We start from the raw sequence: 27,283 nt of genomic DNA on the forward strand, positions 1-27,283 counted from the left end.
TTAAAAAGCCACCGCTTCTAAATTCGCCGTGGGCGCTGTTAATTTTCCCAAGCCGAAATCGTTCACATAAAAAGATTAAAGAAGGGTTGAGGTGCTAATGCATATGTGTACAGTGTACACACATCCGGTCCGTCAGTGACCGTTAATTGGTCCGCGTAAAAGGGATATCGTGTATCCCCCCGCATCCCTCGGCCCAACATCCTTTCTCGTGACGTCGGGCGACATGTCGGCTTCGTGCGAACACTTAAGACAAATCCTTGAAATCTCCTTCGATTCGAGGACACACCGCCCACATGGGCGTAACTTGCTCACGTTTCCTAATTATATGCCGTTTGGTCAACACTCAACAAACGTCTGAAATGCTGTTAATTTGCACCGCAGTTTGCACCATCTTATCCAAATGAATACGTTTCGTTACATTGTTGCTTCTCGTATACGTCAATTTATTACACGTTTGTGATGAATGAATGAATGCCTTGTGCTAATGTCTTTTTATAAATGTTTAATTTATAATTCTATAGCTTGTATAATGACAGGAGTTTCTTTGATAGTTTGCTATGTGGAATTTCCCACGATTGTCTTGATTTTCCGCTAAATGATTATTACACATTTCCCCTATCATTGCGATGATTTAAATGTGAGCAGCATGTTCCCATGACGAAGATACGGACTATGACCAGGAGATAATATAGTCATCGTTCCGTTCATAAGCTTTTATAAAGTGCTAACTAGAAGCAACTTTAAGAAAAGCTCAAAATTATGAATGAAAATAATAAAGATGAATTAAATGATTCTAAATGATGTCGTAAAATGCATTTACACTATCTTGTCATAAATTTAATATAGCTCAGAAGCAATAGGTTTATAAAGTTTCTGTTTTTCATTAGACTCGGCAGCAATTAGTGATTAATGTCTCATATTACCGGTGAGGTGGTTTTGGTTTGGCCTTTTAAGTCTTTTTTAAGTGTATAGATCTCGCTCACGTGTAGAGTAAATATTTACTGGTGCATTGATGCCGACATAAAGCAGTGTTTTTGTTATTTTGCTTCCCAAGTAGATATTCTATGGGTAATTAATTATGATATACGGTAACCGGATCCTCTTTAAATTCTGCACGAGTTATATAAACATGATGAACGTATCACAGAATTATTATTTTAATTAATGTCTTGCTCATATTTGAGATTTGAAAATATAAGTTTTTCCAAGCACATCATAATCAACGAGTTTTATATTCAATGTTCCACAAATTTCACTTTACTTCTTAAAATCACGCTGACTTCCAAATTTTTTACATTAATTATGATGCAGAAAATATTAAAGTAGGCACGTAAGTACTATTATTTTTTTCTAGGTGCGGGTTTCCTACCTAATGTTAGAAATTTGGCACGTGGAGAATTGCTAACAAACTCCAGAAGTTTGACCTCTGTCTACCTGGTAAACTCAGAACACTTGGTATTATGATTTATTATAATTTATCCTTTGAAAGGTGCAATGTAGATATATTCGATGGTGGGGCAAAAGTTCAACATACACCATTAAAAATATTAAAGGATATTTTGAGGAATGAATTTCAACTCTTGCTCTACCTAAGTATGTATAGGTATATATACTATGGATGTATATAAACGTACAAGCACAGAATACTTAATAGTAGCTAACGCTATACAAATGACATTAAAAGTTAAATAGAATAAAACATATTTATTAAATTGAAGATACTCAAACCAAATATCATCAGAATATTATTTATTAGCTTGTTTATTAGCTATTATTATGCTAGTGAATCTCTATAATTTATTATTATTATAGCCAGAGATAGAAAGATTGAAGGAAAGATCTGCATAATTTATTCTATGCTTGGTTCAGCGAAAGTACCTAATAATTTCAATCTTGATTAATTTGCTAAAATAATATGGTAAAGGAAACCTGTATTTGCGAACCAATCAACTGAATATCAAGTTGTTTAGAATTCCTTGGGGTATTTATTTTCGTTGTTTTTCGACGTTCGTCCAGCGGAAGTCATTATGCGTTTTCCGCCGTGCGTTGTATTGCCCCGTATAAATATATTCATTAAAACAGCGACCAGAGTTTTACTTTGTCGGGTTCTTTTTCCTTGTTTGCCTGTCACTACGACCGCGTGAAATTCCTTTTATTGTTCACGGTTAAATTACGCATATAGACATCGAAATGAATCGCTTTTCTCGTTGCAGTTTTTGCTCAGTTTATATCTATAGCATTATATTATGGTTACCTATGTAAATAGGTGCTGTAAAATGATCAATAATTGTTTATATTATGATAATTCTTATATCTTTGATGCGAAAAGATAAAATGGCAGTGTACAGAAAGGAAATAATCCTCAAATAACAAGTGCTGAAAGCTAAAATACTGTAAAATGTTAAAGTTTCGCTAGATAAGCGTTTTGTAAATAAACATGAGCGTTTCCAAGCTCAGAGCGCAGTATTGCACGATTCAGGAAACTCTAAAGCGGGTCGCTCTAGTGTGGGGGCATCTGACAAATATTTACATGACAAATGTTGTCGCATCGAACACACTCCTCTCTTGTGCCACCAAGCGGAGGAGCATAAAGGCTGAGCCGGCGAGATATCTACAGTGTTTGCATGAAACAAATCATATTTACACAATTTATACCCCGCCTGCCCTTATGGATCTGTGGCGTGGTTGTATCCTCACGTTCTGTTTACTCTGTGGATATTGTTTGATTGTGATGCTGCTCAAATAGTTCGTACATGTGTAAAGATAGTGTCAACTTCACGTAGGTGTTTAAGACTCTGTGCTAACGAGTGGAAATCTTTCGTTATTTGCCTAGCATTATGTATTTCCGTTCTGGTTTTCTTCTAATAAATATATAAACATTACGTTGGGTGTTGTTTATTTATGGTAAATAATATTTTAAGTCGCAATAATAAGATGCAAGGAATTGAAATTACGTTAGTATTGGTGGAGAATTTATAACCAAGAGTCTTGAATAAAAAAGCTTTTTAATAGATTCTCTGTAGTTACGTAATCTGGAAAGGAATATTGTAGTAACTGCTAGCTAAGCCAGCTGCAGGAAGCTTTGGCTTTAGCAACAAGACATGCGCGATAGTACTAGCCATTGACCGACCTTAGTTTGCCCCCTGACCTGAAAACTGAGACCTATATTACTTATCCTTCTAGAATTCATGTGAAGATTGAGAGCTACATATGAATTTCTTCTCAACAACTGTGTATTGCCAAGTCGATTTATTGTAAAATTGATTACGGTTGCAGTTTGTTGTACAATTAAGTTGGTCAGTATTAAATGTTTCTTTCTTAAGGTTTAAAATATCTAAGTTACAGAATTTTCATGTTTGTATCTACATAAATAAAATGAAATAAATACTCATTTTTTAATATTTGGATTATAATCTTCAAAAGTTTGTTTGTTATGATACATCTGCGTTGAAATACATCGAGCATCTACCATTCGCCAAATCGGTGAACATCCGCAGAACATTTACTCCAAGGCCAGATCTGTTTACAGACGATAGCTAAACAACGGGCTTACGATTTCCTAGATTTCTATCTGTATTAATCATATAACACAACATGTTTTGATGCTCATACATTGTATTAGATATTTGTAGCGTTTCATTCGAATTTAGGTTCAACCATGCGGTAGATAAACTTATCAAAACAAACGCTTGCATCAATTATGTTAATCGTGTTGCATAATTTATATTGTAATGAAGTGGACTATTTCATAATAGACAGTGGTCAGCTCAATAAACCGGCTCGCGTGTAAATCACAAACGGAAATGAGCCCCAGTAATGAGGTTCGGATGTCGCTCACCTATTGTGCTTTGCGAATAGATATCGACTTCCTCAGTGAAGTTACAGCTGTAATGAGGCATTGTTCAAGTGTCAGGAAATGTTGGCTTCGCATCTAAGAATACTATCTCGGGATCCCATGCAGATACGACATTCTGATAGGCGGCTGATCGGGTCTACCATAATCCGCACAAATTCGGGTCGACGCCCCTTCACGGATCTAAGATGGTAATTTAACTGACACAAAACGATAATGTCTGTGGCATTTCACTCAAGTGCAGTAAGCGGAGTTCGTGCTTGAATGGTAAAATCGGTTAAAGCACCGTAGTCAATCATAGATCACGAATTGACCCCGTTTTTTGTGCACAATCCTGAGTGCATTTAAGTTTTTCACGCTTACGAAAAGTATGAGAATTTTGTGGAGTTTAATTATGTTGAAATAAATGTATGGTTTAACTCTATAGAATACTGTAGCGTAACGTCTTCCGCACGTTCCAGTCGGTGACTGGGAACAAGTGGCACATAATGGTTTCATTTAAATGCAGAGATCCTTTCTTTAAGTTTGGGTACAGTGGTCATAAGGAGGAAAGAACATTAAAATACATTATTTATTTATTTAATGTTGTTAACTGCCTCGTTTGGTTTAATTGGTACTTATTCAAATACTTAACTGCAATTTGACGTTTTATTATTATCCTTTAAATCGATGCTTAAGTAATAACTATTGAGAATTGAATTGGAAAATAAAACAAATTCTTTATTAGATTAATGACTACCACAATTGAATACCAAACAAATTGATAACTTATGTAGAGAAAGTACGATACATGTAAATTCTAATCTCGGATATATTATGAAAGGCGTCCCCGGATGTGTATTGACAATAAAAATAAAATCTTGAGCTGACCACGGTGTTCAGAGTAATGGAGCGTCACATAAATGAACGGAAGATGTTTATGGACCTTTGGTAAACTCGCTTATTGTGAATGTATATTGGAGAAACGAGTTTTGAGATGGAAATGTCAATAACGAAAGAGCTCTCGCAGTTTGTGGCTTTACATTATTTGCCGCAATGCTTTTTACATCTTTTTCCTTTTAAATAAACGTACAATGTGATTTATATAATCATTCGTCTAAGCCTCACGCGCAAGGGTTGATACGAGAACATTTAAATTCACGAGCGACTAGACTGAATAATAAATATCCACTGTTCCTTTATTGGATTACACCAGGTAAAGACTGGATAATATAATATCTGAATGTATTAGAAAAGGTTTCTTCAATGTAATAAAATTCAAGTACGACAAAGACCTTTGACATGAGAGAGAATGATCTTTTAATCTCCTAATATCACGTATAGCCACGTAGTGAATTGGGTTAGCGTGTCGATCTTCCACTCAAGGTCGCTGTGTCAATTTGCATGATAATATACCGACCAATTCCAAGGATGACCATACAATTGTATCCTTCTGAGTAGGCGGGGAGGATGGACTGCTGTTTCCAAACGCGCCTCAACGGATTTTAATAAATCCTTTACAAATATCTTTATGCTATTGCGTAACGTATTATCTTGGCAAGCAACCGCTGGCAACATAGCAAATGGTTATTTGATTAATGTAGTGTTATGGTTTCCGAAGCTCGACCGGTTTAGAGACTTTTACACTCTGTCAGACCATTTGTTCGTAAATCTTTATCGTTTACAGATACTAAATCGTAATTCCGCAATTCACTGTAAAATGTAATGGCGGACGCTATCGCAATGAAATATAAATAAAATGATGAAGAGCTTTTGAACGACATTCATGTTACATTACGATTAGAGAAATGCTTTATTCAAATAGTTGTAATAAATTGCATTACAGTACCAGTTTTGATATAACGTCCTTGATAAAGTTGGACTCGTTTCACTTCCTGTTACGCGGTGAATTCTGTACGCAAAGCACGTCACTCATTCAAACTCAATCAAAGGCACATGAATGAGATGTTTACCGCGTATGGAATACTACGTGTATGTATTTATATAATGCAAGAGCTCAAATGTTTCCTGTTGTGGTGTAACTAGCTATAGACGTGTACTACGCAATAGACGTTCATTAAGATTGTTTTCAATTTATCCTCGGAAAATCGTGGATTCTCTTTAATTGGCACCATTCCGCGACAGTTATTAATTGTATTGTGAACGAGATGTCTTATCCTTACGAATGCTATGTTTTTCATTTGATCACAGTACGTATTGATCGTTTTAAATGTATTTTATCCATGGATGCTGGTATCGAATTGTGACGTGCATATTTTGTATCGGCTAGTCGCGGCATGGGGCAGGCCGCTGGGCGCGCTGGTCGGTCCAAGGACAGCAAGTTCGTTAGGACCATTCATGGCCTGCATCCTCCTCCCTCCGCGCGTTGAGGCAGGATACTCCCTGGCTGTGTGCTATGCTGCGGACAGTTTCTTTTTACAATCGGACACGCGGCAAAAAGACCGCGCAATCGTAATTCACCGGATGCACTAACGAGTGTAAATTTTTTAAGACTCACCATGCGGTATTATAGTTTGTTTTGTTTCACTTCGTTTCCTCTATACCTACATAACTGTTGTGTTCCGTGTATTAGATACTCTGACATGATAGATAAGCAATCTTCATGAGTTGTAAATCGAACTTGTTATGCATGATCATCATAATCAGCATATTAATATCTTGATGATCTGATCGTATCGAGTATGATTATCATTTTCGTTACTTATATCAAACTTATGTTCAGAGATATTAAAGCGAATATGTGCACAGATTATGATCATGTAATTTTTCATATGCAGTATGAAATGCATTAACATCATACTTATGCACTTTGGAATGCAATAAAACTGCCTGGCATCCGTCAATACCAGAGGACTGCGGTACATTTGGGCCATGCAATAGCAGCAATTCGTCATGATTTGCGTATGTAAATCAATGGAGTTTAGTTGTGCGGGCGTAACGGTATTTTGGTCGGTAAACGGCAGGAAGACGGATGCTATAAACACACTTTCAGTCCAACCAAAACCATCGTTGCGCTATGGTGCTTTCGCTTATAAGATGACTTCATCAATTAGCTATTCGCCTTTTCTTGTCACATTCTCGGATATTCAAAATAAGCTTTCCTCTTCACATACTTATTTTTACTCCTTTTTTACTACATTAGGTATAAAACTGCATATGCACCAACAGCGCTCCTGGATGATAATAATACAATTTCATCTTCTCAAGCTGTAATTAATAACAATGTATCCGCAAAGTGACATGAAGGTAAAGGATAAGGATTATTGCGAAATCTTTAATATCCTCTGATCTTGTAGTGACTAATGTATAAGTGGATAATATAATATAATAACTAGTTATAAGATAATTATTAGAATACGCTTGAAACCTCTAATACGGCTCAGAGGAAAATATAAAATAGTGTTAAGTACGTATAATTTCTATACCTTCATCTTATAGAAATTTGATGACTATTGTTATTTGATTTATTTGGTATGCATAAATTGTGGGGGTAGTATTAAGTATTACATAAGTTAATCTTTTGTGTTGATTGACATCTTCCCAATGTAGGTCTTAAAGTGATATCCAGATAAGGTCCATATTATAATCATTGATTTGTAATTTGCTTATTGTATGACTTATAAATAATTATAAAACTACATAACAGATAGCGTGTTTTTATGCTACTGACGTGAAGTATTTTTATGCTCAAAGATCTTCCTGCTTTAAAACCGGTTTTGATAATTTATTGAACGTGTTTATTTATGAAACTCTTAATGCAGAAATTGTTGAGGTTTATGTGGTAATTATTCCTAATTTGAAGGATATTTTAATATAATATTATGAAAACATTTACTTCACCGTTCTTATTTTATAACTGCTAATCCGTTTGCGTATTTAGATAAATCCTGTGATAAATGATTACCTCAAAGGAAACTGAATATTATAATATTATCACATAGTTTAGTTTTCACTATAAATCTTTTTCAATATGTTTAATAGGAGAAGTAACGTTTATAAATAAAGGTCATTTTGCTTGTGTGGTATAAAAATAGTATTTTAATATCTATAACTACTCACTATGAATATGTTTTCGAAAACGCCACTGTAATGACGTAGATAATAAAAATATGCAGTGATTCAAAATATGAGTCAGGCAATTTATCTAATATATAAAAATCAATGCCACTTTTCGTTGTAATTCCATAACTCGAGAACGGCTGAACCGATTTCGATAATTCTTTTTTTATTATATTCCTTGAAGTACGAGGATGGTTCTTATGTAGAGAAAACGTTAATATGTACCACGGGCGAAGCCGGGGCGGACCGCTAGTATTTTCATGAATTATGTATTCATTATCGTGATGTGGATCATAAAAACCCGTATCATGAAATTAATAAATACGTTTTAAATATATTTAAATGAGACCTATTCTATAGACTGTTAATTAAAATCATCATACATCAATAATCTCACAAAAAAATCAATACGGCAGTATGTATGACTTCATAAATATTTGTTGCGGACAAAAACTTTATTCATAACCGTTTTAAGTAAACGAGAAATTATAGTGTTTACGTAACTAATAACGTACACTTCCCGTTTGTAGGCAAAGGTATTACGCAAATCGATAATATGCTCTATTGTTCAATATTATACCATAACTTTATATACTTGTCTGTCTATATGATTCCCATATAATAAATACAATATGGGGCCTGATACGCAGCCTTGAGGCACTCTCACTTGTTCGCATATGAATTTACTTATTAAACGCATATTGAATGGGCCGTTCGAACGAGTTACATTGAAGCGTAGGTCTTAATAGTTGTATTCAAAGTTTACACAACCGCAACATTCTCCAAACGTGTTGGACACACGACACAATGTCACACCCACTGTTATGTTTATCAATCACGAAGGATCGATCTGAACGAGATCAATAAACACAAATTGTGGGCGACCGGTCGTCGAACTGCGCGGGCGCATGGCGTGCTCTAATTCAATTTAACAGCCCACCGCTTAAGAGACGACAATCCGCTTTCCTGTCAACGGTGTTGCTTAACCGGTACATAATCATTAAATACTAGGGGATTAAATTTAGAAGAGGCTTATTCGGAATTTATATTGAGTTATGGTGACGTTTGTATAAGTAAATCTTTAGTGCAACTAATTCCGGTATCATTTTCTGTGGATTAATATTATGTTATATCTACCTAGTAAAAGGCGTCACGAAATTAAGCACGTGTGCACAGTATTAATGGAACCATAGGTAAAAGTGGTAAAGCAGAAAATAAGTAAATAATTATCATTTCCTGCGATGTTTTGGAGCGAGATGGATATCTATCTGTATGCAAATTCCTGTCGATAAAATCTTATGAGTCCTTAATAGTAATCGGTTTCATTTACATGGTTGGAACTAGTAATGATATACAGTATCGTATATGGCAATGATTGTTCTCTTATAAGAATTCAATTTTATTTATCCACGCTTCGTGGGAGGTACTGTCAGACGTCAAGTGTAGGATTGACGTTTATAGTTATATAATTCTCCTCTTTTTACCCATTAAAATTGCATTGGATGTTTGAAATGCTTCATAGAATTTCTATTACATTATTTTCATTTTGTGTAGAACAAATGTGTGCATGGGCTCTTTAATAAATTATTGCCGACATTCTGGGACAAGCATCCATAGGAAGTGGCTGCAATTAATGTTATTTAAGATGTGTATTGTCAGGATGAATATTGCCTCTGCAGACCGGATCTGCAAGGATGGGCCGTGTCACCTTGAATGCCGGATGCCGTTGTGCTGACGGAGAAGCTATCGGCCATCAATCGTCTCGCCATATATTATGGACGTCTGTCTGTTTGTCTTTGCGGCTGCGAGTCGTTTTTATTTTACGACCATCCACGTCCGCTCTATATGACCTCCACCAAGGTCGTGGTTTCTTATGTTGTATTATATAAATTGATTCAACGGAATCAAAATTTCCGCCGTATAAAAAATGTATAGAGAATAAATAAGCCTACACAAGATACCTAGTTCATTTATGTCTTGCTTTAAAACGAAATAAGAGTGGGCGACGCCTACGCACGCGGCCGTCTACTTTAACGCATCGTGTGACAAATTCTATGAGTTTCCTAGTTTTTTTTAATAAATTCATTTTTGTTTGTTCCAGGTAATGACTGCAATAATACTGCCACAATTAATATGTGTCTACAATATGATACGGTTCGTGATTTATCTATTTACAATACCATAGACATTAACACGTTTTCCGCGATGTTTACTCTATGATGTAATATTGTTATGAGGTACGTACCTACTCGTTCTGTACGCAAGAGTAATATTAAAGCGAGTTGCGCTTGAAGTAAAACTATACCTCTTTCACATTTCCCACGGCTTTACATCCGTTAGATATATTGGATTTTTAACTTTGATTTATCTTTAAAGAGATCTCTTTTTGCTGTTCCAGTAGAAATCTTGTTGAAGCTTTAGCAATCAATTAAAATTATCCCACTTTATTTATGATAATATAGTCAATCCCATCACAACTAATATTGGATTATATTTTGATTGACGTTAGTTAACAATTATTGAACATTAAATATATACTTTAGTTCCATTATGTTTCATTGTGTAACAGTACGTATTGAATTGCTATTTTGTAACACTACTACATATTTCCGCATCCGCTATTGTGTCCACTACAATTTAATCATCTCTCAAGTGAGGTATTAGGGCAGTTTTACGATCTCCCTTATCAGTGCTAATATCATCTCTGCACTATTGAATTTAAGGTCGAAAATTATTCGGTATCGTTTGGTGCCTTTGATGTAGAACGGGAATATCGACAAAGACGGATGTCCGTTGCCGGTCAGGATTTGTTTCACACGAAGCGGCTCCTCGGGTTCGCGTCAGATCAAGACGATATTCGTTGAAATATTTTCTTATTCCCGTCAAAGATTATGATTCCTTTATTTATGGGCGAATACAGCTTAAGTCACGGGTCAAAATGGATTTGATATGGGTTGTATGTTGGAAATGTAGATTATAAAGGTTTCAAATTCAATGTTGCCATTTGCTGGGATGTTTATATAAAGAATAAACACTTTTTATGCTATGAAGACGAGTTAAGAGATGAACGTGGCTAAAATCCTTCCGGTCCTTTTGATATATGCTAAGCGGTGCGATGTACGTGATTTTCAAAGGACTCCTGTGTTTGCCGACTCTTGTGTAAACAAAATTTGTTTGTGCGTATGTGATTTTAACGTTTTCTATAGTTTTTGTTGTAACGTCCGTTTTTGTGTCGGCTGAAGCCGGAACTGAGTAATCAGTTTCATTCAGATGTTGACTTCGCATGTACCGTACATTAAAGCGCTTTTTGCATAATAGCTATCCATAATGTACAAAAAAGGTTTCCGAATCAACAAATTCCTAATCGCGCTATGAATACTCGTAGATGTACTGTACTACTTTGCCTATTTTCTACTATTTTTCTTAATATTTTTAAACAATGTAATCTGATATTCATGTGATATTAATGTGTCAATGGTTTAAAATATTATTTATTGCAAGTATTTGAAGTTACACAACAATGCGGTTTCTTCTGTGATAACCAATTTCCCCCGTGGTCTCCAAATAAGTATTCATACGTTACAAGAACAGTAAACCGTTAGCGGTTATTCGGGCGGTCGCTTTGCATACAATGACCATGGGACCAATGGGGACGGATGTGACGCGCCGCGCCGAATTGCTCCCAAATGTCTGCGGGTCTAAAGTGGAACGGTAATTCGACCTCATTTGATAGAGCTAGGTCCTTTTCCTAAATATAGCAAAGTATTGTCTGGTGTATTATTTGTTAATGTGTGCTCCCAAATGTCTGTCAACTACTCGGTTGGTTGAAGGACCAAAGTGTAACGGTAGTTTGACCCCATGTGAGGTCCTTATCCTAAATATAGCAATAGTATTGTCTGGTGTATTATGTGTGTGCTCCCAAATGTCTGTCGATTGGTAGAAGGACTAAAGTGGAACGGTAATTCGACACCATTTGATAGAGGACTGTGTTGTATTTTCCTAAATATAGCAAAAGTATTGTCTGGTGTATTGTGTATTCTAATATAGAGGTTGAATGAATGAAGTAGTATGCTAAGAAATGTCAACACATTTTCTCAAGGTTATACTTATGAATAGACTACGATTTGTATGATTGTAACAAACACAAGGTGTTTGGTACAATCATATCGAGACTAGTTCATTTATTTTCCATAATATAGCAACTAAAATCAAAAGCGCTATCACAGTATCCACCTGGAGCCGATTATAAATTAGCAGGAGAAATACCAATTTTTTAACTACTGATTAGTTTTTCTAGTTCTAATTTTAGTTAATTTATCCTTCATAGTAGCCTTGGATAGAGCTAAATCAGAGATCAGCCTTGGCACGACGACATTTGACCACGTTTTGCCAACCGGCACTAACTTCCGCCCCCGCGATGTACTTGTGTAAATCACAACCTCATTTGCGATTTGAACGTCCTTGGGTAATAATGCCTATTTTACATAGATTATAGTATAGAAATAGTCCACGTGGATGGAGTAAAGTTCTGATAAGAATTTAATTTCCTGATATGCCTTTTTTCCTTATTGACACCTCATATTTTAGTCGTATTTTTTTTGTTACACTTGCTTTTATACTGAGTTCATTGAATTTAAATTCTATGCGATTAAATCTTGTTTGAAAGCAGAATTAATTGCACATTTCAGTTTTAGTAAGTTTGATAAAATACATCAACTATTGAGTGGTCTAACAACATGTATATTTATCCTCAGCTAAGATCCTCAGGATGGACTGCTATTAGCAAGTTTTTTTAATAGTTGATTGGATTTTTTATCTTCCTTTAATTCACTAATCTTATCCAAACCATATTATAATTCCCAAGCAGGTTTCTTTAAGAACTGGTGAATTTTCGAAGTGAACAGCCGATTTTGGCGCCAAACTAGTTCGGAACCTCCTCAGAGGATATCAGGGTATAGTGTTACAGTAATTCGATGCACCGGTCCGCACTCGGCACGGAGGGTTAGAGTGACAGATTTACAACATCGCATGTTGCCAGATAATCGTGTATCGGTTTTGGAACATTATGTGTATGATGTATCTTACTTTCGTGTAGTTTTGATACTTTTGCTTTAGAAAGAGTTGAAGAATCATTATTGCCATATTGCAATAAAAGCATGTAGAGACATAGAATACAAACGTTCAGAAGATTCAATTTTTTTTTATAATTCAATAGATATTTCTTAAACAGAGTTCTCTATTTATTTAAGAGAATCGATACAGTCATAATATCAGTCATATCCTCTTAACATCATAAGTGTTTAGCCGAATTATTCGTATCATATTATTTTTATCTCGCTCCTAATTTGGACTTGATTCGAAAGATATTTAATTACATATAACGGTTGCAATAAAAGGCTTTGACTTGGCATACAATATGCCTATATACAAAATATATAAAGTACTCATTTAGATACATCTCGATTTAGTAATTATCATTTTGTTGTAAGCCATCTTTTTGCGTATGCTTCAAGACAAAATCAAGTAAGCAAAATCAAAACCAAGCTATCAGCAAAAATATCAATTAATTATCGTCAATCAGATCAACATTCACATCGAGGCGTATTTAAATATTAATAAGTAGAAAACGTTTTTCACACGATTGCATTGCAACGGAAATAGTGTGAAGATAAATCAGTTTCCTTGCAGACTAGGTACTTATCATGTGAGAACTCATTGCTCTAGTTAGCAGACCACAATAGAATATGAAACTCGCGATCGGGTTTCTTAATGTAGTTTTAATTGTGATAGCGCTTATCTTAGGCACAGGGCAAATGACGTTTTGATTCTTGTTCGGGTCAGTGATTTTGGTAATTGAAAGAAGAAAAGAAAGCATCTAAATTGGTTATTTTTAAATTATTTTTTGTTGGTAATTTTAATTTAAATATTTTGAAATGGATTAATGTCTCAGTTAACGTTATATAACTGTGAACGTCAGAGTATGCAGGATCATTCTTTGCATATTTTTAGGCTTTTTTTAGGTATAATGTCAGAAAATTGGACAATTTTAATAAAATATCCTAAATACATACCAATTCTTAATTGACATATTCTTACAAAAAATACCTTCAACTTAAAATAAAAATTATCCTTTATCTCAAGGCGTGATCAAGATATTAATAGCATATAACATTTTATGACAAATTTATATTAATAGTATCGAAAGGAAATACATAATATTTAATTATTCGAGTACAGGTAGAGTTCTTGAAGTGCTTAAGTTTTAACTAATAAAAAAAATCGAAGGTGAACTTATATATTTGGGTCTTTTTGTCAGTTGAAATTAATTATATATTTTTTGTGATAATGAACAACCATGTCCTTCAAATACCACTGGTCATGAACCTCTTATTAGTCAACATCGTAAAACAAAGGGTATTATAAAGATTTCGCAAGATGCCCAATTAAAACAATCACAATGAGAGAACAATTCTCAGGCGAACTAGTTAACCTAATTGTACACAAAGAAAAGACAAACATAATGAACATGAAAGTAATATAACTTTGAAAGCATTGAATTTCAAAACGTGTTCAAATACGAAATGGCACATCTTCATGTTTCTTTCGTGTTGGTACATCGAATGCGTTTTAATAAAAATTTAAATACAATAACGCTTGCCCCGAATAAAAATGCACCGCATTTGTACACAACGAAAATTTCAATTTCCAAATCATGTCTTGCTTCATCTGCATCATTAGCACGAATTGTTATGATAAAAATAAATGAGTTATTAAAGAGAATTGCACCAAGGAGTTTCAGAATCGGCGAATTTTTTTCGTCATCATTGTTTGCTGATACGGAGCTAATTCTCACGAAAATATGTTTGCAACTAAATAGCGGATTGTCTCGTGAGAACCGTGAACCAATGATTACTTACATTATTATGATATTATCAATTTAAACGAGGCGGAAATCCTTTGAAATGACCCTTGGCATTTTATTTCGTATTGTTATAGGTATACGATCTTTTAATGTGATCTTTAAATTGTATTTATTAAAAATTAAGAGGTGTGTATTTTTATAGAGTTTTTATCACTATATTAGATACAAACATTACTAGAAATAGAGTATGTGACTCTATTCTACGTTTTATACGTTTACGTTTTACATAAAATCAAACCCCATCTTCAATCAATGCATATTTGAAAGTTTTGGAAACTATAATCATACACCGTGTATTGGTCTTACCTATTAAAGGTTAACCAATGCTAATTATACTCAAATTAAACAATCAAACAAATCATCAGGTTTATTTCCATACGTTACAGCATATCTTATACACGTGTTAATATCGTCATCATGCGGAGATATAAAGTAATATTTTAATTTCGTATTTATCTAGCAACAGCTATTCACAGTAAATTTGTCATCCTTGCCAGAAAGCCCTTCATGCCAATCGAGTCGCTCGTTCGAAGTCGAATAATATTTCGTCAAAAACAGGAAGTGCGTGCAAGAATTCAATTCAACGGACTCTATTAGCAGTTATTATTTATTAAGTGATATGTTTAAAGGTTTTTTATTTAAATACTTCCTCTCCGATTTATATTTAACGCGTCGTGTAATATTATTATTTATTACATACGTGATTTGGAACTGTTTTACATGATATTTGTAAATACATCACGAAATGGGTTAGCAAGAATCATCTCCATAAAACATGTAAGAAAAGAGGCAAATGAAGTAATAGTCTCACGTCTAAAGGTCTAGTCTACCGCGTAAAGTCTAGGTTCAGCTAACTCGAGCAGAAGTTTTCGGTATTTTGTATTCATTCCGCCAATGTTGAGGTCGTTCGTCCCGGCTCTTGTCTGATCATAGTTATTCTTTTGCATACCGTTCGAGGAATCCTGATTCCGAATGCGTAGTATTAGCACATCGGAGGCAAACGTTGAATGAATTTATATTGAATGATACACATTTTTCTTTCTATTCTCATAGCAGTTTTTTGCGTAGCTCATTGCTAGCTTTGATGGTCGTGACTATTATTCAAATTTGTATTGGCAGCGGTTGGAGGGTCTACAAAATCAATAAGCTGTAAGCTTTTTATATAACCTTTGATATATTTAGATTCAGTAATGAGCTTTTGTCTGTTTTGTTCTATGTATTAAGCATAAGTCAATGTATATTTAAAGTAGCATATGTTGAAGGAAATATCTTCTCCTTGTGAATAAGTGTTATTATGAATAACACCGTTTAACAAACAAATTATGTAGTTATGTACCTACATATGAAAGAAAGGCCAAAAATAAATAGCTCAAGATAGTTTAACCTCAAACATCAAGTTTCTAATCTAAGCCCGGCTTAGATAATAAACAATATTGAAATATATCGTTTTGCTCGGCACATCATGTGTACGACCAAATATTTCTCGGTGAGATATAATTTTCAATATAATATCGATAAGTACGTCATAGGTGTGTACCAAAATAGCCTGGGCATGATCTTACGATAATATTCGTGAGAAACAATTTGGTTGATGGACGGCTTCGCTACGGGGAAGCAGTAAATGCTGGAGTACGTAGATAGTAAATTTTCCTTGGTATTAATATGCTGGTTATTTTCTAAATTTACGCGATTAATATTGCATTTGATGGTCCCTAGTGAGAACATGATGTCCTTATGATGTCTTAACATTTTACTCATAGTGCCACTTAATTATAGATCCAATCTCAGAACACTTAGGTATTTATTGAGTTAATCTCGTTTTTACTAGGAGAATATATTTAAAAAGATCAAAGGATCTTAATATTTTTGGATTGGCTTAAATTTCTACTAGGACGTGAAATTGGGCATTTTTGTGTTCTCAATAAAATAATTATAATGAGAGAAAACTAAAGTTAAAGTTCTTTAAGCTTCTCGTGTTTTAAGTCCAAACAATAAACTGCCAATTTTTAAATATTGTCTTGGTAGCTTTGCCATTGAGTTAGAAATATCTTTACAAACATAGCATATTCTATATTGTTATCATTTCGAGTTAGAATTCCAAGCAGGATGTATATTTGTAGCACACTAAGATCTTTCTATGTCATTCATTCAGGATCTTGCTTTCAAATCATGCTGCGTACATGAATCCTTGACCTTTCTGCAACGAAACATGGAACAATATCCATTACGGTGCTTGTAATATGCTTATGTTTATCAATTGCATGCTTAAAGGGATTTGCATAGTTGCATATGAACATGCAGGAGCGGTATCGCTTATGGCATTTGTCCAATACAATTAATTTTACGACTATGTTAATTACAACCGCACCTTGTAGAGATCTTCCTTAATTATTTCGGTTAACGAAATGTGCCTTTTTGTAAAGGTTTCCTGCTGCTTTTTGTATTCAACCAATAAGCGCTTTGGCGAAAACGTAGGTATACTTTCCTGTTCGGTGTTCCAGCAATATCTAAATATGGGTAACACGTCAGGGGCTGATGGTTGCGTTAACTTGTTTTCTGCTTGGTTCCGTTTTTGTTACGTAAAAAGTAATGAGCCAATCTTGTTAAAACCTCTCAGCAGATAAAACTGCTTTTAAGGAGAGAGATGGGGGTGTCAACCCGCCTCCAAGATTTATGCGAATTTGCAGGAAATAGTTATAGTTTCATAAATAACACCTAATTTGTTGGCAAACTTGTGTAATAAATAATTCATTTAAATGCAATCAAAGTGATAATTTGAGATAAGAGATACAATAATGGAGCGTATTCAAACCTACGTACACCTCCAGATATTTTATATGGCGAATTAGTTCAATGAAAAATCCTCAATCCGTGTGCAAGCTTTATGTGGACAGATAAATGATGAGCTGACATAGGAGATTTAAGGGCGTTGGAAAATGAATAAACAAATTGAAAAGACAATCCGTTTTGGTAATATTATTGCAAATTTTACAACTCCAATCTTATTATTTACCCGCTCTGTTTCTTTATACTGACTACAAATGGATTTCTATGAATCTTCTTTTATTTGGAAGTACCTATTCGGTAAATTTATGTATTTTATTTTGTAAGAGCTCGTAAGTAATGATTATTTAGGTTTATCTATATTTTTGACATTCACAATAGGTATCCACTTGCAGTAACAAGTATGTAATAGAATATACGAATTGCATGATTAGATGAAGCCATAAATTGAACAATCAATTCAATTGAGTCTCGAAGATTGATTTATTGAGTCCCGAGTCTATTATTAATGACACTAAATATTTGCATGCAGCAAATTGTACCTATAAGCGCGTGCGAACTTTTGTATTCAATTTCTAATAAACTTCCATGGAAGTATTGCAAGTGGCACGAGCATAATTATGCGCATACTATCCACGTTTTCCTTGACTTGCACACTTTTTATTTGGACTCGAGTCGTTAGGGCCTAAATAAACTAGCGATAGGCTTGGCGGATGTAGGTGTCCGCAAATATGAGCTTGCTCAATTTCCATACCGTTTACCTTATTACCTAATCTGTTTAATGCTATACGCATTTGTTTGAATGTGGTGGGCTGAATATTTGACTTGACTTTATGACATTATTGGTGGGACGTTGGGACAAGTTAGGCTGACAGGTTGTCTGTGTAGATGTTTTTATGTTCAGTTGTGTAACGGTAAATTTATAGCAAATACGCTGTAACTGATTTTATGTGGTGGCATGCTGACTACTTTTTATGTTGCTTATGTGGGAAGGCTTGAAAGTACTTTGAGGTATCTCAGTATGAAGAATTTTAAAATCTAAATATGTAGGTACAAATAATGTATAACCCTTTATAAAATTATAAGATTAACATTTTATAAGAATTACGAAATATATAAATAACACAATCATTCCTTCACATTTTGAAACATCCATTTTCAATAATATCCCGCATTAAAAATATCCATCACCAAAAATATCTTTCAATTATCAACCAATTGACGACTGTAGCTGTAGCGTAAGTTAATTATGGCAAAATCAAGTGGGTACGAGTATCATTAACCATCAATGGAATGTAGAAGCGGTTATCTATAAAGCGGAGAGCATGAATGGTCCTCCCCACTTTGGTTGGGTTGTCTTCTTGGCTATCTGTGGTAGCTGAGCCGGGGGCACGCGTGCCATGTGTCTATGGCAAGTCTATGGTAATTTAGAACACGATTGACATTCGCGGGGAGCAGACGTGTGCCATGTCATAGATTTATAGCTGTTTTTAATGAAATTATAAATATGAAAGGAAATAATAATTGATGTTTTTCGCAATTTATAAGCACTTTATTTTTTCGTTTACAGGGTTAAAATAATATTGTATGCATATTATACATTTTACTTGTGGATTTCCAATTTATTTAAATTCGCAAAGTTATACTCCGTAATTCAAACAAATGTATTATAATTCACTGTTATTCTTGTCCAGCTTCTGATATTTATATTAACTGACGGTTAAATGCCCCTATAGACTTGAATGTAATCGAGTAATCGTCACGTTGAATAGTCCGTTCGTTAAATGTCGTAACGATAACGTGTCGTTTATCGTCTCAATGGTCTTTTCTCATGACTGGTTCAAAAATATATATATATAAGTTTCTGAATACAATTTCTAACTCATAAGATAATCCTTAAATACAACCACAATCCTTTCAGACCTTAAGGAGAAAATAATAATATTATTCATGAAAGTAAATCTATAACATATATCATCGTTATCTACTCATTAGCATAACCTACAAAATCACAAGTGAATACATTTACATAATTCGTGATTTTGCAATCCTTTTGTCATTTATGTAGTATTGATTTTCCGCAATTATATATTGTTTGTTCTATCACATTGTAGTTACTTGCTTTCTACGAACTATGACGAGATATAATCGCTTCTAAAAGAAGTTTACTTGCATAAATAAATGTTTGATTTTGCGTAATATTTTTAAACAATCGTAACGATTTAATGCAAAACAGCTGGCCGGAGATAGGCCACACTTCTCCGCCCACGGACGTCGACAACTGTCGTATCAATTTGAAACTAGTTTATTTCATTCATTTGTCGGTTGTAGGAACACATTCCGTAAGCTATAAAACAAAGTGTTTACTATGAATACCACTTCCATTTAACGAATTGCCATTTGCTTATTTTATATAACGGTGTTGTTTATACATAAACAGCTTTTAAGTGATAAAATGTTAGAACAAATAATCTAAAATATGTTTAAGCAAAATAACCGTTATTATTTTAAATAATATGTTAAGGTCGACGGACTCTATCCAGATTTTTTTTAAACTCAAACTCAAACATTTATTTATTCAATTAGACTTCTTCCAGAAGCACTTTAGAATCGTCATTACATTTTTTAAATTTACCACCGATTCGGAAAGCAGTATCTATGGAGAAGAACCGGCAAGAAACTCCACAGTCTCACTTTTAAAGTCATGTCCATATACAATATAATTTTACATTACATGTTACTTAACTACATCTAACAACATAATATATATATAATAACTACATAATATAAAGAAATAAGAAAACTCTAATTAATCTTGGATTAAACTCACTTAAAGACTGAGCGAGAGTGAAAAATAATAAGAAATAAACTAAGAACACTTGTACCATTAAAGGGTCTACCAATTTTACCGTCACTATATTATGTGCAGGACTAGTAGGTAGAGTCAATAGAAACCGCACATCCATATTCCATTCACGTACGTGAAACTGTGTTTCGGTGCATTAACCAATTTCTAGGCCCTAATAAGCTATACTATTGGCGGGCCATATCGGCTCCCTATAAGGATATAACGGGCGATTCCTTCGCCTGCCATCTTGGGCAACTCGGTCCGTCGGATAAGGCCAGTCAGCTTCGCCATAATAAGTCGTTATCTATAGTACACAGTAAAGAAAACGAATCTATAGTACAGCTTGGATAGAGTGAATGCAAGTTTGCACACGTAATTTTTGCTTTATGTTCAGGTATACGCTGATTTACCAGTCAACTATCAGAGAAAATGGAGTATAAATGAAAATTAATGACTTGGATGTCTGATAATAACGTAAATACATTTTCACGTAGTTAATTTATTCGTAAACTGTAGCATTTATTGACCTGAACTTCTTTTAAAAGCGGTATTGAATGGTTGAAATACAGAAACTCTGATTTATCTATCCTTTAAAATTACAAATTATGTATTAGTACCTAATGATGCGCTAAGTCAATCATCGCATAATATACAGTATCTATTATTAAATCCTACATTTTCCATCGTACATTGCAGCATTATAAATTATGCTTGAGTTATCTGATGTTAAGCGTAACTTAGTTATCTAGACTAACAATTATCATGTGAGTCATTTTATAAAACTATGTAATCGGAATTAAGTACCTACTAGAGTAGACATTCTAAGAATCGATCGTAACATAAGCTAATCTTAATTGTAGGAAGCTGAATTATTTAAACGTTTCGCAGAATGTGTAAATTGAGGTAAAACTACAATTTACGCTATTATGTCTGATTAACAGTATCATATCGTCTGATATCATCATACTACATTACAGTTTCCAAAAGAGAAAATTTAAAAATAGCGCTTATAATTCGCTTCCTAAAAATACCCCCAAAATCCTACCCTCTTATCGTATCCCACGCTTTGTTTCATATTTATTTTGTGCAAAGAAAGAATATTGACTTTAAGTATAATTTCATTATTGCCTTTTTTCATTCAAAACCTTCAACCTGCAGTTAATATGCATTAAAAATTCATTTCCTGACCACTCCAAAACTGTTTAGCAAAACAAGAAGTCAAAACGTAATTTATAAGATTATAAATATTATCTCGGGAGGTGCAAATGGGTGTTATATCATTTAAACACAGAATATCCGGTCTCTGGATGGAATGTTAAGTGGTCTGTAGTCATAAAATTAACCGGTCCTTTAATGGGCCCTAGTGAATTAAGGGATTGTAATGGTTCTAAGGCAATAATAAAATCATTTTGAATGTCACATTTTATCTGTAAACTTTGAAGTGAGATTAATTGGGTGTCTGCGTTAAAAGGTTGCGGAACCTCGAAAAGTTATCGACTCATCTTATTTACATTTTTATTGATTAACGGTAGAGTTTTGATGTACCTACAATAAGTTCTCAATTAATAAAGAATTATCACATGACAGGAACTAATAGATACAATTGCAGGACACAACTAAAAGCTACATGCTTCATTCTTGTAACTTTGGTCTTTCAAATTACCCTCTATCTTAACAATCTATACTCTATACAAGATAATCCACACCTGTAGTGCATCTATCGTCACATGAACAATCGTCAGGAGATCGTGTGAAATGTCGTTATCGTCACGTTGCAGTCACGTCGTGAAACCGTCAAATCGTCACTCCACTAATGGGGTTCTGTCATCGGCTAGACCCCTTTAAACTCTCGTTTCCTGTCGTCCAAATGTTATTTCAACGCGGATACACTTAAGTGCTGGAAATTGTGGTTTGTTGATATATTCGTCTTTAACACAGATGCGACGTGTTAATTGGTGCGACAGATTATGCTGAACTTTCTTGTGAATTTGTAAAGTATAATAATAATTGTAATGGAAATGTTTTATAGTTTATATTAACGTAAATATAATATCATGCAAGAATCTCAGCATTTTATACTGATCTTTTGCTCTTAGACTTAATGTTACTTCATCAGAAACTATCTTCGATAGGTGTTCAAGCGCTCTATTTGCATTTTACTAGTAGTTGTAAATTGTTTACATTATTATTGTTTATGGGTTTTGTCATAAATTCCTTGAATTCTCGATATGGTGCGTTATAAAGGAGTTAGAACGTAGTGTAGGCGTTGTATTAAGGGCCATGTTGACCAGCTTTTAACTACACTCTTCCTGTCATGTTTCACATTATTCATTGATGTCATTATAACGCTGATGTTACATTTTTGCAGTGTGATTAGCTTCACTTTATGATGAAATGTCACATGACCCTATTCGCCTTGGCGTTGCTAATTAAAAATGATTTTAATTACGTTTCGCCACTTGCAGCCTCATTCCGCTGGAATCTTCCCAATTATTGACTTATTTAATGCAAAACATCAATCAATTCTTGCCTTGAATATGAAAGATTTACTTACTAATAAACAAACTCTAAAATAAATATTAATATTTGACATTTTAATTGGTAATCGATGATACGATAGATAGCGATAGATGAAGAAAAAGTTTTCTGTCTATAATTCATTTCGTGTCTCGGTAAATTTGCCATTGTAGAAATAACAATAATCATGCCATTGCCAATTGAGCATAAATTCAATAATCTACGCGCAACGAGAGCATCACTCGATCCCGTATCTGCGCTCGTATCCTGCGGACGGAAGGCCGGATGTTGCGTCACCGTCGGAAATAGACCCGTGTCAGCGCTGTCGTCACCGCGGCGTCACAGACTTGACTAAGCGGCAAGCTCGGTCTAGCGTGGCTGTGGGCATGGCTCTTCAGGCAACAAAACTAGCCGATAAAAAGACAGGGTATGATAGATGATCAGATAAAAATTGGCGTGATTAGTATATAGGCACATACATGACCTAGTCAAAAAATGGGCAATAGGAAATCGGCAATAGAGAAAATGTAACTTTATTATGCTGTGCTAGTACATAAATCTAATAATTATTATACTTATTATAACAGCAATATAAGACTTATAAGAATAATATGCAATATAAGACTTATAAGACTTATAAGAATAATACATAAACTACATTCAATAATATTTAATAAATCATGTTATTTCCTGAGCTCTAAAAAATCGTGCTTCGTCATTACAATTCCGAAAATTCAGGAAAGCAGTTATCACCATAAAAATATCTCGTTATACTTGACAAATTATTGCTCTGAACCCGCAATTCCACGAATGCCGTCTAATTTTTTGTCTATTTCGTCATTTGTACCGAGATTGTTACGCTCACATATGATGGTAATGAAGGGGAAATGACTGTCATTATTGTTAAGTTTCATTCAGCCTGCTTACGTGCTTAACCAGCTAACGACGTGCTTAAATATTATCCAAACCAACATATGGACACAGAAGGGATGAGAAATATCAATCAAGTTTATCTCAGAACATTTCTTCATGTTCATATAAAAAACGGATATTCAATTTTATCAATTCTTATTAAAAATTATTATAATATCTACAGTCAAAATATCAAATAAACGAACGTCATCGAGCGAGCCCGCGCAACTCGATCCATGTTGCGCTAATTTTCACACCTTATTTTTCATGAATTATATTGCTGAGCTTGTGAACAAAGTCCAATGTTTGATGTAAACATCCACCGAGCATTATTTACGATCGACCAATACACTTAATCAAGTGCAGAATGATGTTAACCATGCACCGATATTTATCCAATCAAAATATGTTAATTCTAATTCGCTCCCGTTCAAATCGGCCGCGGTTTCAATTTGCCTCGTGTACAATTAATGGGCTTGTATTCTCAATTACCTGACAATTCGGTGGCTTCGATTATTTCGCATAAAATGTGCGGGCGACTCCCGCATCCGGCGATTAAGTCTGGCGCATAAATTATGTTGCGCCTGCGCCGAACCGTGCGTCCTACGCCTTGATTTTTGTTAGATAAAAAATGGAAGGGTTCGCCGCAGTCTGTTTCTTCATCAACGTGCTCTTATTGTTTGTTTTTGCAAGTCCTCTGCACCTGTGCGTAACCTTTTGCTTTTTGTGCTCTGATACCCATCGCATAAAAAGCTCTGACAAGGTTTTGCTCTCTTTACCTTTAGCGAAAAGATAATGATTTTATTGAAAATCCTTTCAGTGTTTTTTTACGACTCGCTATCTCGCAAATCAGTTTTTTATCGCTATGCAATTTAAATAAAGTGTGTATAATGAACGTTAACTGCCATACTAAATCATAATTATAAATGAGACTTGACCTGATAGATAAAATATGACGGAGACGGTATGATAATAGTGTCAATTATTGATTTACAGATCCCGCAAGCATCGCCGGCATCGCCAGGCTCGTGCCGGCGACCGGATGCGACACTGGCCACATAATGTGGCTGCTTGATGAGCCCAATCAACCTTATGAAGGTAATTATTTATGCTCAACGATGTTGATAACTTCTCTCTACACATGCAAATTTTAACCGGTCATATTTCATTTCAGATTGCGAACAGCTTCTTTGTTTTCGCTACTACAATGGCGATGATGATGAATGCGTGGCGGAGTCTTCGGCTCTTCCACCCCGGTTCAAAGTCGACCTCAAAAAACTGCCGCTTCGGCTTAAGGAGGGCATTTCACGGAAGAGAAGCGGCGACCAAGTATCGCCATTCTCTTATAACAATGAAAGCTTTGAAATGAATTCAGAAAATAGTCCCAGAATTGAACGAGTTTGTCCAAGTCAAGATATCAAGCATTTAAGCGAAGATGTCAATAAGTGCTCAATTAGTTCTTTAGAAAGGAGCGGGGCTTCGAATCTCGACCCGACAAAATGTGATCCTAGCAAATCTCTAGTTAGTAATTTAAGTAAGGAATCTCCCTTTGTAAATAATGAATCTCAGAGTACGATAGATTGTAAACCAACGTCATCGGGTGTAAAAAAGAAATGTCCACCACCTGTCGATACCGGAGGCGGCCAGCCGTTAAATGGTGTTAAGAAAAAAAGTAATTTTAATATGGGTTTGGAGTCTCCGTCTTCACCAGATACGGAGTACTATAAAATTTGGTCACCACAAAATCCATGTAAAATAATGAAATTTGTGTATGATGTTGAAGGTGCCAATATACCTAATGAAGCGCAGAAATCTCCAGTCCCACCTTTACCGCCAAGACAGTCGCATAAGCCTTTAGAAAGAATGCATGCGTTACCTCCAGCTGTACAGAGGCATAGAAAACCTAAAAAATTGACTAAACCGGAAGATGCCTTTACGTTTGAGTTAATAGATACAGATGAACAATTTTTTACTGATAAAAATATATCAAATTCTGCTGGATTACAAAGTGATATCAATGATTTTAAACCAGGTGAATTTTATTCGAGCAAACCAAACCATCTTCCATCAACGACTAACGTCAATCAATGTCACAATGTAGCACCATTAGCTACACCTGAAACTGAAGGCAGCTTGTGTGAATCCACGTTATCAAATATGAAAGTATCGAAATTGACGGATGATAAAAAATTAAATATTGTACCTGAAGGCACACATTCACACACTCTACAGGTAAGTAGAAAAAATATTATGTTCATTAAGGATATAGGGCCTGATAATTATATAACTACAACATTTGCGCGGAAAGATAAAGATGTAGTAGATGGCTTTCAATTAACTCCTAATCATGCAAAATCAGAAGAAAAAGCCCAAAATACCTTTTTAAATGACATCAGTAATCATGCTGATTTCGAAGACGATAATAAAAATCAAATTGAGGAAAAAGAAATAACTGTAAAAGGTCACAAACCTCTAACGAGGCAAAATTCCGGACGGGCAAACACACCGACCATGATGACAGCTTTTCTTAATTCATCTCATATAGAGGGACCTAGTAGGGAAAGTGACAGTAATAGCCCTAACGGTCCAAGTTCTTGTAATTCCTCGCATTCTACATCACCCGTCGACGAAGGCTGTAAAGGTATACCTAATGTCGGTACGTTATTGATGAATCGGAAATATTCATGCGACAGTTCTACACCGAAGCATTCAAGTTTACCGAGACATTTATTAAAAAATCTAGGATGTGAAAGTACTCCAAAACATTCCCCTCACCGGACTAACTTTCTTAAAGATGCTCCAGATAGTCCTGCGAGGCCACATCCGCGAGTTTTAACTCGAGTAGCAGCTCTTGCTGGCTCAGCAGTTCCGCAATGTCCTCCGACTCCGACTCACCACGCCCGGCGGCCACGCCCTCTGCCACCTTCAGATTTACACCCACCTCCCGTGCAGAGTGCAGAGAACCGGCTTCACGAAAATTTCGAAATGGTTGAGTTCACTAATGAATTACGGACTTCGGAGATAAGATCTCCTAATCTAGAATTCATGAACAGCAATCATTTTACCATTGTTCACGCTGGGCCGCCGGACGATGTTGTATTGAGAAGACCACCGCCTATTGAGGACATAGACGATAATGATAATGCCGTAGCGTCACCAACACCCCTGCGACATATGGCTGGTATAAGATTACCTTCAATACCGGAGCGAACGTCACGGCAGATGGCGCTGACAGGAGATTTTCCCGCCAATATGATTGGCGGAATCATCGAATGTGAAGAACCACTGCCTCCTGGTGAGCATGTTTGTACGCTTTCTATATATGATAAATAATTAATAATGCCTTATCATATTACAATTAGTATTTTATAATTTATTGAAAGGAGAA

The 27,283-nt window shown here is 35.0% G+C and overlaps 1 protein-coding gene across 2 annotated transcripts in view; it reads left to right on the forward strand.

Moving 5' to 3' along the window:
- Positions 1–27,283, forward strand: part of LOC123691015 (E3 ubiquitin-protein ligase HECW2) — an 87,812-nt gene that overhangs the window by 18,899 nt on the left and 41,630 nt on the right. The window contains exons 2-3 of one of the 2 annotated variants that reach the window (XM_045635191.1): positions 24,892–24,993; positions 25,070–27,190. In XM_045635191.1, the coding sequence (XP_045491147.1) occupies positions 24,892–24,993; positions 25,070–27,190 (2,223 nt within the window). Of the gene's footprint in view, positions 1–24,891; positions 24,994–25,069; positions 27,191–27,283 lie in introns of those variants that run through there. The other variant, XM_045635192.1, reaches the window with a different exon arrangement.

This window comes from Colias croceus, chromosome 4 (assembly GCF_905220415.1).
Source record: "Colias croceus chromosome 4, ilColCroc2.1".
Taxonomy (NCBI): Eukaryota; Metazoa; Arthropoda; class Insecta; order Lepidoptera; family Pieridae; genus Colias; species Colias croceus.